Raw genomic sequence first — 16,034 nt, 5'->3', positions numbered from 1 at the left:
GTGATCTCGGGTGTCGCATGAACTTTCTCTCCAGGCCTGAGCGATGACACTGTGCCATCTTGATGGCTGGCCATGGGCTTTCCTTCCGACTCTGGGCCCAATCCACCCAGCAGGAAAGGGCAAGGGGACTGACTTTGGCCACTGCTTGCACACTTGGGGAGGTCAGGTGTCCAGGCAGCAAGGGTGAGGCGGGGGCAAGAGTTAGCCTGTGGGATTCATTGCCCCTTCAAGCACTGCATTCTGGCTTCGAGAAGCGTTGATGTATTTCATGGAGGATGGGGCTGCCCATTGATACTAACCGGGATGGCAACATGGAGCCACCATGTTCAGGGGCAGTCTACCCCTGCACAGCAGTTGCAGCAGGAGAGGCCTGTTGCCCTTTTGTCCTGCTTCCCAGAGGCACCTGGTGAAGCAGGCCGGCCTTGGGTCTGATCTAGCAGGGCTCCTCTCACGTTCCCAAGAGGGGGGCATGGCCAGGCGGCTAGGGAAGTCCTCTGTGGGGGCCCTGATGGGGTCTGGGCGCTGGCAGGGGCCCACTGAGGGTGACCCTCAACGCTGGCCATGAGCGCAGGAGCCATGATAAATAAGAAAGGAGGGGGCTGACAATGCCTCTTGCTCTGAAGCTCATCCTGGGTTCTTATGGCTCCACAGATTCTCTGGATTGCTCCATGGAAACAATCGAAACACCTCCGACAGTATTGTTCCCACAGCTCCACCAGCTGGTATGTTTGTTCAACTGATGTTCTTTTTAGGAAGCGAACCCACATTTTAAAAGGGCCATTGGCACCTTCTCAGGATTAAACACAAATCCACCCCCTTCACTCTTTTGGGCATTGCTGTGTTAATCTGTTTAAAGGGACTCAAAGCTTGCAACAGTGGGTGTTTTTTTCCCATTCCCCCAAGAGCACTTGATGGAGAAAGGGGGGCCCAGCAGGGGAAGGGAGGGGCTGCTGTTCGCCTCCGTCAGGCTCTGCTTGCCTCTGTGTAAGATGGGGGGGGGGCAGGGGAGAGGGAGAGGAACAGTGGCGCCAGGCAATCTGTTTTTGCCCGAGCAATCAAGGCCATCAGCAAAAGCACCTCACAGAGCTCTGCGCAGGCCCCCATCATCAGCTGGTGGCTGGGCTTGGGCGCTTTGGGCACAGAGCTATGCAGTCCCTGGAAACCAGCTGATTATTGCCCCTGGCAAAACCTGGCGCCCCTTTGCTGCTGTGCCTGCAAAGGCCCTTGGGTCCCCCTGGTGGGACGGTGGGCGTGACTTAGCCAAAACATTCTTGTGGGCCACATGGGGAGGCCTGGGGCACAGGGTGCAGCTATTGCAGCAATGCTGTCAGGACTCTGTCTTGCAAAGGAAGTGAAACCTCAGGTCATACCAGCCCTGGAAAAAAGCAGGAGCGGGCAGAAGGAGCCCAGAGAAACAAAGATTACCTGAGGTTTTTTTTTTTTAAATAAATATTTATTAGAGTTTCCAATTTAATACAGACATAAAAAGAAAAATACTAAAATATCAAAAAGGGGAAAAAAATTAAAAACAAAACAAAGCATAACATATATAATTCCCATCACTTTTTTCCGTTACCTTATGTCTCGGACCTCCTCTCACCTCCCCCTTTTGTATTCCAATTCAAATCTTATTTCAGCAAATTCTTATTATAACTTAATATAAATTATCTTAGCTTATTACTCAACCTTTACATTACAGCTGGTAACCACTTAATTTCAATCCAACATCATTCTAACATTCATTAATTTTACAATATTTCTGTAAATAGTCTTTAAATTTCCTCCAGTCCTCTTCCGCCGACTCTTTTCCATGGTCTCGGATTCTGCCGGTCATTTCTGCCAATCCCATGTAGTCGATCATCTTCATCTGCCATTCTTCCAGCGTGGGTAGATCTTGTGTCTTCCAATATTTTGCGATGAGAATTCTTGCTGCTGTTGTCGCATACATAAAGAAAGTTCTATCCTTCTTTGACACCAATTGGCCGACCATGCCCAGGAGGAAGGCCTCTGGTTTTTTCAAGAAGGTATACTTAAATACCTTTTTCATTTCATTATAAATCATTTCCCAGAAAGCCTTAATCTTTGGGCATGTCCACCAAAGGTGAAAGAATGTACCTTCAGTCTCCTTACATTTCCAACATTTGTTATCGGGCAAATGATATATTTTTGCAAGCTTGACTGGGGTCATGTACCACCTATAAATCATTTTCATAATATTCTCTTTTAAGGCATTACATGCCGTAAACTTTAAACCAGTGGTCCATAACTGTTCCCAGTCAGCAAACATAATATTATGTCCAGCGTCTTGTGCCCATTTAATCATAGCTGACTTCACCGTTTCGTCCTGAGTGTTCCATTTCAGCAGCAAGTTGTACATCTTTGACAAGTTCTTTGTTCTAGGTTCTAACAATTCTGTTTCTAATTTCAATTTTTCCACCTGGAATCCAATTTTTTTATCCAGTTTATAAGCTTCCATTATCTGATAGTAATGAAGCCAATCTCGTACTTTACTTTTTAGTTTCTCAAAACTCTGCAATTTCCATTTGTCTCCCTCTTGCTCCAAAATCTCACAATATTTTGGCCATTTGGACTCCATATTAAGTCTTTTAAACGCTTTAGCTTCCATTGGTGACAGCCACCTTGGAGTTTTGTTTTCCAATAGATCTTTATATCTTATCCAAACGTTAAACAATGCTTTCCTGACAATATGATTTTTAAATGCTTTATGTACCTTAACCTTGTCGTACCACAAATATGCATGCCACCCGAAGGTGTTATTAAAACCTTCCAAATCCAACATGTCTGTGTTCTCAAGAAGCAACCAATCTTTCAACCAGCAGAAAGCTGCTGATTCATAGTAAAGTTTAAAGTCCGGCAGGGCAAACCCCCCCCTTTCCTTAACATCAGTTAGTATTTTAAATTTTAGTCTGGGGCTTTTTGCCCTGCCAGACAAATCTAGAAATATCTTTCTGCCACTTCTTGAAACAGTCCATCTTGTCCACAATTTGCAGTGTTTGGAACAAAAACAATATTCTAGGCAATACATTCATTTTTATAGCTGCAATTCGACCCAACAAGGAAAGCTTCAAATTTGACCCTATTTCTAAATCCCTTTTGGCTTCTGACCAACATTTTTCATAGTTGTCTTTAAATAAATTCACATTTTTTGCTGTCATATTTATCCGCAAATATTTCACTTTCTTAATCACAGTCAAACCAGTCTCATTCTGAAACCTTTCTTTTTCAATTGATGTTAAGTTTTTCTCTAAAACTTTAGTTTTTGACTTATTCAATTTGAATCCTGCCACCTGACCAAATTCGTAAAGATTACCTGAGTTTGGGTTTGGCACAGAAGAGGCGTTGTGCAAAGCTGCCTGCCTGCCTCCTCCTGCTGCTCAGTGCAGTGTGATGATGACGATGACGATAAACTGTGTATTTAGTTAGTTCATAAGATTCATACACCACTTGAATGTAAAAGAAACCCCTCAAAGTTAACATGCATATTAAGATTACCTCAACTTTCTAAGCATGTGTGGCCTTGTCTAAGCAAGAATATTTTTATCCGGTGCCAAAATGAATGAGTCCAGTGAAGGCGCCTGCTTGATTTCAATAGGCAGGGAGTTCCAAAGATGAGGTGCTGCCACACTTAGGGCCTTCTCTTCCCAGTTGCTGCCGCTCAGGCATCCTTGAAGCCCTCCATGCTCTGAGACCAAAGAGAACCTCCCCCAATATCAGCTGGTGCAAATATTGATATTGATGGAATGCCCTCCCTGCGGATGTGCGTCTCTCTCACCCATGTCTGGAGGAATTTTAAAACACTTCTGTTCACAGAGACTTTTGATGGCTGAAATACAGTTATTGGCGACTGTGAAAAAAGTAGCTGTGAGATGCAATTGCTTTTGTTTTACATTTTTTGTATAGTGTTTGTTGCCTTTTGGGAGGATAGAAATCAATGATCTCTAATAGTTATCCACCGCAGAGAATTAATCTGATTTGGTGTTGCTAGTTTGTTCTGTATAATTTTATGATATTTTAATGATTTTATTGTTCACTGCCATGGTAGTCTTTTAATGAGCTGGTGGTTAATAAATACTCATAATAAACAATAAAATCCCTTTTAAAAAATGATCCCATTCTTTGAGGTTTCAAAACAGCACCAGTACTTGAAAACATTTGCTGAGGCCAAAATATTTTCTTTGTGCTATGAATGCACCATGGAATTCATGTGGTTACTAAGGCTAAATCTAGATAGACAGGTTCAATTGCACCTGCTGAGCTGCCACCTTGGAATGCCTCAGTACATTCCTGGGAGTTGCCTGTATAGAGAACAGATTCTTTCCCTTTCTGAGCACTTGCACAGGATCCTTCACCTCTCCAAGCAGTTAACCCCTTTGTTCCCACAGCTGAGAAAGCAGATGGTGTTTATGCAGCAATTCACGTAGCCCAAGAAGAAGAGTTTTCTACATCTGAGGACTACAGAGTCCTCTATGATTACACAGCCCAGGTAAGTATCAACATAGAGCAGGGGTCAGCAAACTTACTGCACCTCGGGACAGTGTCTCCAGCGCTGATCGCGCTACGGGCCAGAGGGCTGGAGGGTGGGGGAGCACGTGCCCATATGCGTGGGCACACGCTATTTCCGGCGCACTTCCGGGTTGGAGGAGCACCGAAAATAGCTTGTGCGCATGCGCAAGCATTATTTCCGGTGCTCCTCCAACCCAGAAGTGGGCAGGATAAATGAGTCCCTCGGGCCTTATCCTTTCCTTAGTTTGGGGAGCCCTGGCATAGAATCTGCTTAAACAAAATCAATATCAATCTGAACACAAACTCCAGGAGGTAAATGTGGTTTTATTTTTATTGGCTGATTGATTGAATGAATTGCCTTTAAGTGGAGGCCATGCACAGCTGACGTGCTCCCTCGCAGGCCGCTTTCGTGATCCCAAAAACAAGGATGAAAATCCTTAAACACAAAGCCACAAAGCAGTTCCAGTTAAACTATCCCAAGAAATGGGAGCTGCAGAGGGAGCTCTTCCTCTGATCTCTCTGCATGCAGTAGTAGTAGTAGTAGTAATTTTATTATTTATACCCTGCTTATCTGGCTGGGTTTCCCCAGCCACTCTGGGCGGCTTACAGCACATAAAAAATTGTAAAACATTAGACATTAACAATTTCCTGATACAGGGTTGCCTTTAGATGCCTTCTAAAAGTCAGATAGCTGTTTATCTCCTTGATATCTGATGGGAGGGCGTTCCACAGGGCGGGTGCCACTACCAAGAAGGCCCTCTGCCTGGTTTCCTGTAACCTCACTTCTCACAGGAGGGAGCCGCCAGAAAGCCCTTGGAGCTGGATCTCAGCGTCTGGGCAGAATGATGGGGGCTTTCAAGGAGACACTCCTTCAGGTATACTGAACTGAGGGCCTTTAGGGCTTTCAAAGTAAGCACCAACACTTTGAATTGTGCTCAGAAACGTACTGGGAGCTAGTGTAGGCCTTGAAGAAAAATCAGTGACAGGAGACATCAGCTGAAGCCCAGGAGCGCAGCAGAACTACCTCGAGATCCCTCACTCCACACTCCAAGGCAAAGAGCCCGCGGGTAGGATTTCCTAAAGCCCCACTGCTATCAGAGCTGGTTCCTGGGCAAAGCGACAAGCCCCTGGCCTCACAGGGTGGCTGGGAGCAGGGCTGTTGGGTCCTGCTGCTGCTGCTGCTGTTCTCCACAATGCTGCAGATGGTCTTCATGTTGGGAAGTTGAATGGCAGCTCCATCAGCTGCTAGAGCTCCAGGTAAGGAAACGCTTTGTGGGCGCCAAAGTCACAAGTCAGCAATGAGCTCCGTCTGGGCGCCTGGTACCCAGAGCAGCTTTGGCTGCTGTGTATGTTCACAATTTGATTTGGGTCATGGTAACCAGGTTATAGAGTTTAGCATACATTAACGAAAAGGAAGGCCATCACCTGATTAAAGAAACGTGTTGATCTATCAACTAAGTTATAATTAATTGGTCAGTCAGTCACTTAATTTTGCTTAAGGTTGTGCTTGTTACTAAAATTAACAATCTGAAAAAGGGGGAAGAGGCTGGAGGGGCTCCTTGGCCCTTTATGGTATGCAGGGCCGGGGGGGGGGCACTTCAAGGCCACAGGCTGATTGTGGCCCTCCAGGTCTCTTTACCTGGCCCTCCAAACTCTTCCCAGGCAACACTCCACTTCCCAGCCACTAGCTCTGCTTCAAACCTGGAACGTTTTTGCCTGGCACGAATGTGTCCTTGATATCCGATAACCTCCCTTGCTTGTCTGGAGAGTGTGTGTGTGTGTGTGCAGAAGCCTGTCTAATGTGCAAAGGAAAACCTTAGTCTTGTTACTCCACCCACTTTTGCCTCTGGCAGAGCAAGGTTGCCCACCCATCAGAGCACCTGTAGGCAGCACCTGGGTGGGACTGGGCAGCTCCACTCCCAACTATAGGTGTGGGAAAAGCATGGACCAACAGCAGCAAAATGCTGTCTCCACCTGAACAACAAGGGAGTCAGGCCGAAGGGATCTGGCCTAGCCTTCTACCTGGGATGGTGATGGAGAAGCCTGGGACCTTCCAGCTGCTGCTGGAGCAAATGTCTCTTCAGTCCTCCATTTGTTCTCTTTTTCTAGAATGAGGATGAACTGGATATCCAAGCAGGTGATGTCATCTCCATCATCGAAGTAGGCGATGATGGCTGGTGGACTGCAGAACAGAACGGAAAGCAAGGATTTGTGCCTGGGTCTTATCTGGAAAAACTTTGATGAGAGGAGCAACCTGGAGTGTTTGGATTTTCCCTTCTCCAACCCCCCCTCCAGATATGCCTTTTAATAATCTTTGTGAATGTCATTAAATGAAGAGCTATGGGTCTACACTTAAATTTAACAGAGATTGCTGCCTAGTGTCCCATGCTGCTAAAAACAAAACAGCACAACTACAAGATACACCCCTATCTACCGAATTTAATAGGCTTTGGTAACTTGCAGTCTTCCTGCTGTTGCTGAACTGCAACTCTTTGTCATCCCTGACCACTGGTTGGGTGTGATGGGAGTCGGGAGTGGCGCAGGTTAGCAACCCCAGGTTTATGATTTCTAAGATGATGGCCTCATAAGGGATCCACAGAGGACCTCTCTAAAAGACCCTTTTGTGGCAACACAGCCCAACTGGGCAGCAACGCAGCCATTTCAAGTGCCACTCTGGAGGGATGTCTTGGTGCTGGTGTCGTTCCTCTTCTCTCCAGCGGACGGAACCCAAAGCACATAGATCAAACCAGCCCTTTCCTGGCTCTGCAGTTGCCCCCTGGAAATGAGCTGTCATTGGAGCTGCACTCAGCAATCATTCAAATTCTCAGCTGCCTGGGATCAAAAGCTCCTTTGGAGGGGGATGAAATGCACTTGCAGTTGTTCCACTGGGGTGCCAACACTGGTTTCTGCCGCAGCTTGAGTTTAGGGTACCAGCAGCTGAGAATTTGAATACAGTGGTACCTTGGTTTTTGAATGTAATCCATTCTGGAAGACCGTTCAAGTTCTGAAACATTTGAAAACCGAAAACTCAACAGCTGACAGCTAGGCCTCAGGATCTTGCACTCAGCGGAAGCCGTGTGGCATGTTGAATTTCCGAAGCATCTACTTCCGGGTTTATGGCATTCGAAAACCAAAATGTTAGTCAATGGAGATGTTCGAAAGCCGAGGTACCACTGTACAAGTGGCAAACAGCAAGTGGAAGGCCTGAGAAATACTCCCAGGGACCCCTCTTGCAATGACACACCAGACCGTTTCTTTCATTAGATAGAAAGAAACCCATCCTGTAAATTCTTTCAACTTGCAGATTCCTGCAGGTGTCCTAAGGCTACTGACGTACTCATCTCCCAATGGAAGCCAACTATGTATGCACACCCTGAAGTCTCATGCCCTCCACAAATTTGCTCACGGGTTGGATAGACTGAGCAAGGGCCTTTTTGAGCCCCTTCTGAGCCATCCACACCAAACTATGCCAGCCAGCATTTCTTTGCCGCCCAGTTGCACCGCATGCAGGAGCTACACGAGGAGAGAGCGCAGAAACAAGTCACCTGGGAACTCAGTCCAGCTTTGCTCTGGAGGCCCAGTTTGCTTGCTTTGGGAGGGAGGTGGGAGAGCATCTCCTGTGCTTTGGAGTTGACTCTAAAGGTATAGAAAGGAAGCAGGTCCTTTAATAAATGAAAAAGGAAGGAGACAAGAATGGTCTTGTAACCTGACAGGGTTGTGTGAGACGGCAAGTGATGTGAATACTGAGAGTAATTTAATATATGTTTTAAACAAAAAAGTCAATGAATTTTCCGTGTTTCACTGATGAAAGTTATGTTACAAGTAAAACATTAATGATGTTATATTTTTAAAAATGTAGTCTAAACTATTTAATTGCAGACATATCATTTAACAGCATATCCAAAAGTTTTAAAATAATAAAAAAATAGATTGCAATGAGCAGAATGGTGTAATTTTCTGTTAAGCTCTCTTAGCTTGTCATTTTACAGACTGAGAGTTTGGACAAGACTTTTTGCTGTTCCAAGACCACCTAATACTACTATAGCTGCCTAATTTCCCATGGCTAAATTACGACACCACTACATCCAATTCATGCAAACCACGTATCATGTGTCTTTCAGCTACATTTATCTCTTGTCCATCCAAAGATAGCTGCACAATGCCAAGTTCTCAAATCAGAGGAACAGAAATGTTAGGAGTAACAGGGGCTTCCTTCTCCCTAACGCAGGAAATTCCAATGACTACATTTCTTCCTCTTCCCGCAGAATTCCATTAGCAGGCATTATAGAGAACCTTATTAAAATGTTAAGAGTCAATCCTTCTCCTATTTTCTTCTTCCTCAGGTGAATCTGCCACTGTCTTCACTTGCAGTTATGGATAAATCTTGCACTTCAACTACTGCTCTTTCAATAGAAAAGGACATGAAAATAGGCTTATTTCCTTTGAAATAACATGGGTGTTTATTAGCTGATGAGCTTGGAAAATAAGGCCTGTCACTGGTGCAGCTTAATCCCTACTTCAGTCAAAACAACAGCCTCTGGTGAAGGTTTCTTTGCAGTTGGACCCAGAGGAAAGCTGGTTCATTTGGCTCCCTTGTCAGGATTTGTAATTTGATTTGACGGATGGTGTGCAGGGGAGGTGCTGTATGACAAAAGGCTTGTGCCCAGTGGCATTCAGGAAGGGGGGATTTGGCTGCAGGGAGCAGACAGAGGCCAGTGGAGGAGCTGCTTGGGAAAGTGGTGATCTTTCACCCTTCTCCCAGCCAGAAGTGGGATCAGACAATGGGGCTGGGAGATGTGAGAAAAGTGTTGCCTCTGAATGGAAAATGGCAGGTGCCTCAGATCTCAGCACTGTAGGCTTCGGCTATTCAATACTAAGCTGAGCAAGGAGGTGGGGGGGGGGGCGGAGGGGGCAAAATGTGGGACCCAAGCGGCACTCAAGAAAGGGACTGCCTTTGATCTATACTTGCTCAGAGCTGGCTTCTCCTTGAAACTCATTGCTGTTAGGAGTTCCACATTCCAGATGCTGGGGCGTATTTCTTAATCTATTAATTTGAATGTGTAAACCCACCAATTGCTACAGGCTCAGGGAGGACAGATTAACCCCAAGTGTTTTGAAAAAAAAGAAAAGCAATTAAGTCATTATCAAAAATCCCTTCACATCTTCCAATCTGATAATGTGTGCCAGCAATACCCTGCTGCTGTTTATATATAATCAGTTGCAGGGGAATAAACCAACACAAATCAGACATTAAAAATGTTAACACTCAAAATAGTGGGAGCATTTCAATCTTGCTGGACATTCAGTAACAGAATTGGAAGTTGCTATGCTTTCACTGGCAAGTATCAAAAGTGGGACTCCAGAAAGAAGCTGCAGAATTAGAATTCTTATGAAGACACCATCCTTATCCGTTCTGGGGCTAAATGGAGTCTGGTAGGGACTAGAACAGTTCTTGTTTTGCCTATTCATTTCAGAGCTGGAAGTGGCTCACTACCCCTGCAATCTTCTGCCCTTTTCAGTTGACTGTCTTTACTTGCCTGTAGCTCCTGGGCCTCACTTTGCAATAGCAACCCCATGCTCTAACCTCTCTAAAAAGAGAGAGGCACCTGCCAATCAGAGGTAACACTTCAGGCTGAAGTAGGCTCTGGCCTACGGAAACTTATGCTACCATAATATTTGGACTGAAAAAATGTGGAAAGGGGAAGGATTGATAGACCACAGCCTGTTTGCTGCAGCCAGATAGACTGTTGTGTCCAACACCCCAAAGAGCACCACCGGTCTATTACAAATGCTTAATTATGGTTACACATCAGAGAGGAGGAGTTTCGTTCTGTCTTCCACAGCCGCGTTCCCTGGGGGGAACCTGTCCAGGGGCCACATGCTGGGGGAGGATGTGGCTGAGGGGAGCACGGGGGTGGGGGTGGGGGTGGACCAGAACACAAAGCAGAGCAGCCCACCCCTCTTCCCCAGAGGCTGCAGGGGGAGGGAGGTTTGAGCTGGCAGGATCCGGGGGGCTTTGGATATTATCCCCACAGGTACAAGTTGCCCCATCTTTTACATAAACAAAAAGCATAAATATCTTAAAGAGTGAGGCATTGATAAAAAATAGTTAAGCATGATTTAGTTTGGAGAGGGATGTACAGACAATTTATTTAATCAGGTTTCCTATTTACATTTCACTTTCACATACTATTTTGCTACTCTATGATAACAATTCACTCAACACATCAACAGCCTTTTCATAGAAAAAAATGAAATATTCATTATAGAACAGTAGTGCATACATTATACTCCTGAAAAGCCAGCCTGTACTTTAACACACTAAAAGTTTGGAAGATTTGTTCATTTGAATTTAAGGTCAAGAGATGCACTCGTGTGATTCTAAAATTTTGGTTAGTAGTCATGTTGTCGTGTTCTGGACTTGACGTAATGCTCAACAAACACTGGTGACAGGCAAGCGGCAAAAAGGGGGGTGGGGTGGGAAAGAAGGTGTTGCAAAGGTACCAGACTTCCCTCGTATAGACTTTGGCCAATTGCTCAGTGAAGATCAGAAGGACTCCACATACAAGAATCAAATCAGTACAACTTCTAGCAGTAACTTACCAAATTTACCTTTGTCTTTTGTGCCAAGCTGCTCTCTTCCCCTAGTTAATGGCCTCAAAATAGTGTTTACTTGGTTACTATGATGTCTAGATATGTGGAAAGTTGGCTAAGGTAGTAGGGGGGTCACAGTAACCAAAAGCCTTTGCCCATCACCAGTGAATGTGCCTGTCTTCCCAGTTTTGAAAAATGGACTTTCACCCAGTCAAAGCCAGCAAAGGAACTGCTGCAGCTGACTCAGGCAAGCCACTTTCCGAAGTGGAGAAAATGCGCGAGTTCAAGCTTAGGTTTGCAGCTTCTTCTATGCGTAGGTTCCTCCTGTGATGAGCAACTCGTAAGCAGGGTCCCGACTCCTCCTGCAGAGCACAATGCAGGCACACAGCATACCCAGCAGCTGCAGAGAAGAGGAGAAGGAAACTGAGAACACAGGAGCATTATTTGTATCAGGTATTGGCTTTCTGAAAGCTGCCTAGACACCACACAGATGCAATTCAAGCCATTCTGTTTCAGGAGGGTATTGCCAGACCTCTCCCTTCAAGCTACTTTCCATTGTGCAATCCCTCATTTGTTCTGTGTTTCATTCAGAATCAGAGGTGCTTGCTATTTGCAACTCCCTTTAGCACCAGAGGTTTTAGGAATCAACCCACCGTGGGGGCTGCCATGAGTTGAAGAGGAGGGGGGTGCCACCTAGCACATGCAGGAACCTGCACGCATATCTGGTTCTGGTACTCAGCAGGAAGAGTTCAAATCTGTGGCTGTGACATATACAGAACTTGGCACAGGCACACTAGGCATGTTTATCAATCACACAAGTGCCCTGACTCACAACAGGAGAAATGATATTCAGTGAGGCCTCATGGGGAAAAGCGCTGTCATTGGTTGCCATGTGTTTTCTGTAGGGAAAGTTCAAGTATAATAATAATAATAATAATAATAATAATAATAATAATAATAATACCTTTATTGTCAATGTACAACCTGTGTACAATGAAATTAACTGAGCCTCCCTCCCATATACTCAATCTCCTTGCTCTCTGTGTGCTTGTCGTACAACACACCAACCCTGAAAGTCAGTTGCACCATATTATTTTCCATTCAGCAGCCTAACAGCCCACGGATAGAAACTTTTTTTTAGCCTGTTGTACGACTGATTATTCCTGCCAACCTAGCAGTTCGAAAACACGTCAAAGTGCAAGGAGATAAATAGGTACCGCTACGGCGGGAAGGTAAACGGCGTTTCCGTGCGCTGCTCTGGTTCGCCAGAAGCGGCTTAGTCCTGCTGGCCACATGACCCAGAAGCTGTACGCCGGCTCCCTCGGCCAATAAAGCGAGAGGAGCGCCACAACCCCAGAGTCATCTGCAACTGGACTTAATGGTCAGGGGTCCCTTTACCTTTACAACTGATTATACTTCTATATCTCCTGCCTGAGGGCAGAAGATTATAGAGGTGCTGCCCGGGGTGTGAATCATCCCTGAGAATTTTTCTTGCTCTCCTAAGGTAACGATCCCTTGCGATATTGTCTAGCGGGCTCAGGGGACAGCCCATGCTATCATGTGCTGTGTTCACCACCCTCTATAAAGACTTTCTGTCCGTGGCTGTCAAGCCAACGTACCACACTGTGATATAATATGAGAGGACACTTTCTATTGTGGACCAGTAGGAGGAGGTCATCAATTGTTGTTTAACATTGTTCTTTCACAAGAACCTGAGGAAATGGAGTCTCTGTTGGGCCTTCCTAACCACCTGACTTATATTGTTTTTCCAAGTGAGGTCTTCACTAAGGTAAACTCCCAGGAATTTAAAGAAAGAGACTCTCTCCACACAACCCTCTGATATACAACGCGGCTAGTTCCCCTCTCTTCCTCCGAAAGTCCAACACCATCTCCTTTGTCTTGATAATATTTAGGTGCAAGTTATTCTCTAGGTACCATGTAGATACTTTTTGAACCTCCCTCCTGTACATTGATTCATCTCCACCTGTAATTAGACCAATTATGGTAGTATAATCTGCAAACTTAATAATTGCAGTGGATGGATGAGAGGAAATGCAGTCATATGTATACAATGAGTACAGGTAGGGACTCAGCATACATCCCTGTGGGGTGCCAGTGCTGAGCTTCAGGGAGGTAGATGTAACAGGCCCAATCCTCACTGTTTTGTGTACGATCCCTCAGAAAGTCTTTAATCCAGTCACAGATAGTAGAAAAAAGGTCTAGTTCCATCAGCCTTTTGTTAAGAATGGATGGTATTAAAAGCCGAGCTATAATCAATAAACAACATTGTAACATAATTCCCCGGTCTCTCCAGATGACTCGCCGCAAGGTGAAAGGCTGTAGCTATGGCATCATCTGTTGACCTGTTTCTCCTGTTGGTGAACTGATGTTTATCAAAATCCAGTGGAAAACATGTCCTAAGGTGTTGAAGGACCAATCTCTCGAAGCATTTCATCATTACAGGTGTCAATGCAATAGGTCTGTAGTCATTTAGGCAGTTAGTTGCTGTTTTCTTTGGGACTGGGACAATGGTGGCTGCTTTCAAACATGATGGAACACAAGCCGTTTGCAGAGAGATGTTAAAAATCCTTGTCAGGACCCCTGCTAGTTGATTGACACAGTTTTTTACCACTATCCCCAGCACCCCATCTGGACCAGCAGCTTTACTGGGATTCACCGCCCTCATTGCAGCTTTTACTTGATGGTCATACAGAATAAGTGGCTGAGAGTTTGTAGGCTGGCAGGCAGGAACTATGATACCTGATCTTTTTACCTCATAGCGAGCAAAGATGTTCAGCTCCTCTGCCAACAAATCATCAGCCTTAACAGTGTTCCTCGTATTGCCTTTGTAGTTGGTTAGATGCTGCAGTCCCTGCCACACTTGTTTCCTGTTGTTATCAGCTAGGGCAATTCTCCACCCTAAGCTTATATTGTTGTTTTGCCCCCTTAATGCCTTTCCTGAGCTTTGTTCTTGCTCCTCTGTATAAATCTATGTTCCCTGCCTTGAAGGCAGTATCCCGAGCTTTCTGGAGTGACCTTACTTCAGTAGTCATCCAGGGTTTGCAGTTCCCATAGACTCTGATGCACCTCTCTGTTGTTACATTATCGGTGCACACTTTAATATCGGTGCAAACTTTAATAAGAAAGTACAGCATCTGTGTATCTGTGCAGATCTTGATGTTCAAACACACTCAAGTATTTAGTAGTGTTTGGCACCCTGACTACAGCTTTTATAAAATCTGAGAATTTCACTGGAGATCAGTTTCCTCTCAAACATAACATGCTAAAATGGTACATCTAAAATTATCGCAAAGAGGGTCAAGGTTCAAACTTCTGATTTGTGTTGATGCCTTTCCAGCATGAACCACCACCAGGTAAATTGGACTCAAGGAAAGTGCTTATCTGGTTGATAAACCAGATTCAAAATTCTCCCTCTGGGTCATCTGAACGTGTGGGCGGAGCTGCTCACTTGTCAATTACCTGATGTCAGGTAACTCTTCCTTTGCAGCCCAGCTTGAACTGAAGCAGAGGCTGCAAAGAAAAAACGAAGACTCGGCAATGAAGACTTGGTGTGGTCCCGATTCTCCCTGTCCCCACACCTGGTGTCAGATGGATGTGGTTTAATGAAAACCAGGCCACATGGGAAGGTCTGGTGGGAGGAGAATCAACTGCAAAACACCCTTTCCCTGCCTAGCTTCTTGGAACAGCTTGTGATGGACAAGGACATAGGTGAGAGAATAATCCTTCTGGCATCTTACTCCCCGCCCCCACCAGGGATGGGACTGTGCCAACAGGCAAAGCCTCTTTGCTTGCCGGCATACTTCAATCTGTTCCGGAACTGGATGTTTAACCATCCAGTTTTAGGAAGGGCACATTGCATAGTCCCATGTGTAATATCACTTTTGTCAATACTTCAGGACTAGTTGTTCTGTGCAGATGTTTGTGTGCTTAGTTCAACACACTGTTTAACCAGTCTTTGAAGAAACAGTGTGTTGGCAATTCCAGAAATGCCCATATTGAGATGAGGCCATTTAAGAACCATCATGTATGGAGACAGAATGATATTTGAGGGGTTTTTTGCCTGGTAAACCTGGTCAGAACAATACAGAGAAAATGGGAAAGCTTTGTAAAAATCTCTGTAGGAGATGGAGAACACACACATCAAAAGTTATATATTTTAAGTCTTACCTGGATGGCAGCAAATGCCAGAGCTGCCCAAATAACATACATCATGATCTCTTGTAGTTTCTTTACAACCAAAGCCTCGCATCCCTTAAGGAAAAAGAACAAGCCAGTGGTGCTGTTAGCGGTAGTATTTCTCTTCTAAAATGCTTATGCTACATTCTGGGACACCCCTCTCCTCAATCCAAACCCTTTGCTGTCTGTTAGATTTATGAAGCTTAGAAAACTGCAGATTGTGTGTACTGCTCTCTCTGCCCTCCAGTGTCCTCTGTACTCTTGCCAGGCAAAAGGGAACCCTTGGCTGTTCTAAGCATTAACCAGAAAGGCAAGAAACAAACAGCTGTCCTCAAGCCCTTGCTTACGGTTGCTGCCTTAGAAGAGGGCTGAGATGCACTGCCTGCAACAGCAAGTCTTGGCACTTGCGCTTCTCCACGGAGCCCTTTTAAGGATGGCGCTGCTGGTGTCATCCTTTTCTACACTGTGATAACCTGGGTTTTATAGCATTTTGTTTTAGCGTATGAGGACTCACATACAAATCACTTGGGTGAAAACACAGTGCAAAGCCCTTACAGAAGTGTTATCACATACCTGAATTTTCCGAGAGAAAAGAAAAAGATTCATATGGGAGGGGGGGGGGTTTCATAGGTTCTAATGGAACCATAGGTCCCAATTAAGGTATTTGCTAGCCAATATGTAATAGTCAGCAGGCTATGGCAGACAAAATATGAGACCAT

General features: G+C 45.2%; 3 protein-coding genes across 6 annotated transcripts in view; 2 read left to right on the top strand and 1 right to left on the bottom strand.

Annotated features, from left to right (window-relative positions):
* Positions 1-8,463, top strand: part of PSTPIP1 (proline-serine-threonine phosphatase interacting protein 1) — a 55,741-nt gene extending 47,278 nt beyond the window's left edge. For both annotated transcript variants that reach the window (XM_083698393.1, XM_083698394.1), the window contains exons 13-15: positions 652-722; positions 4,404-4,504; positions 6,634-8,463. In XM_083698393.1, the coding sequence (XP_083554519.1) occupies positions 652-722; positions 4,404-4,504; positions 6,634-6,765 (304 nt within the window). In that variant the 3' untranslated portion in view covers positions 6,766-8,463. The remainder of the gene's footprint in view (positions 1-651; positions 723-4,403; positions 4,505-6,633) is intronic.
* Positions 1-16,034, top strand: part of RCN2 (reticulocalbin 2) — a 1,080,843-nt gene that overhangs the window by 71,221 nt on the left and 993,588 nt on the right. The window lies entirely within an intron of this gene.
* TSPAN3 (tetraspanin 3) overlaps positions 1-16,034 on the bottom strand; it is a 939,276-nt gene that overhangs the window by 906,406 nt on the left and 16,836 nt on the right. The window contains exons 6-7 of one of the 3 annotated variants that reach the window (XM_083698465.1): positions 15,307-15,390; positions 10,644-11,518 (exon numbers count right to left, since the gene is read on the bottom strand). In XM_083698465.1, the coding sequence (XP_083554591.1) occupies positions 11,426-11,518; positions 15,307-15,390 (177 nt within the window). In that variant the 3' untranslated portion in view covers positions 10,644-11,425. Of the gene's footprint in view, positions 1-10,643; positions 12,018-12,485; positions 15,391-16,034 lie in introns of those variants that run through there. The other 2 variants (XM_083698466.1, XR_014555158.1) reach the window with 2 other exon arrangements.

Source organism: Podarcis gaigeae, assembly GCF_964106915.1.
Source record: "Podarcis gaigeae genome assembly, chromosome: 9".
Taxonomy (NCBI): domain Eukaryota; kingdom Metazoa; phylum Chordata; class Lepidosauria; order Squamata; family Lacertidae; genus Podarcis; species Podarcis gaigeae.
Note: the sequence above shows the minus strand (reverse complement) of the source record. Positions and strands in the feature narration are given on the sequence as shown.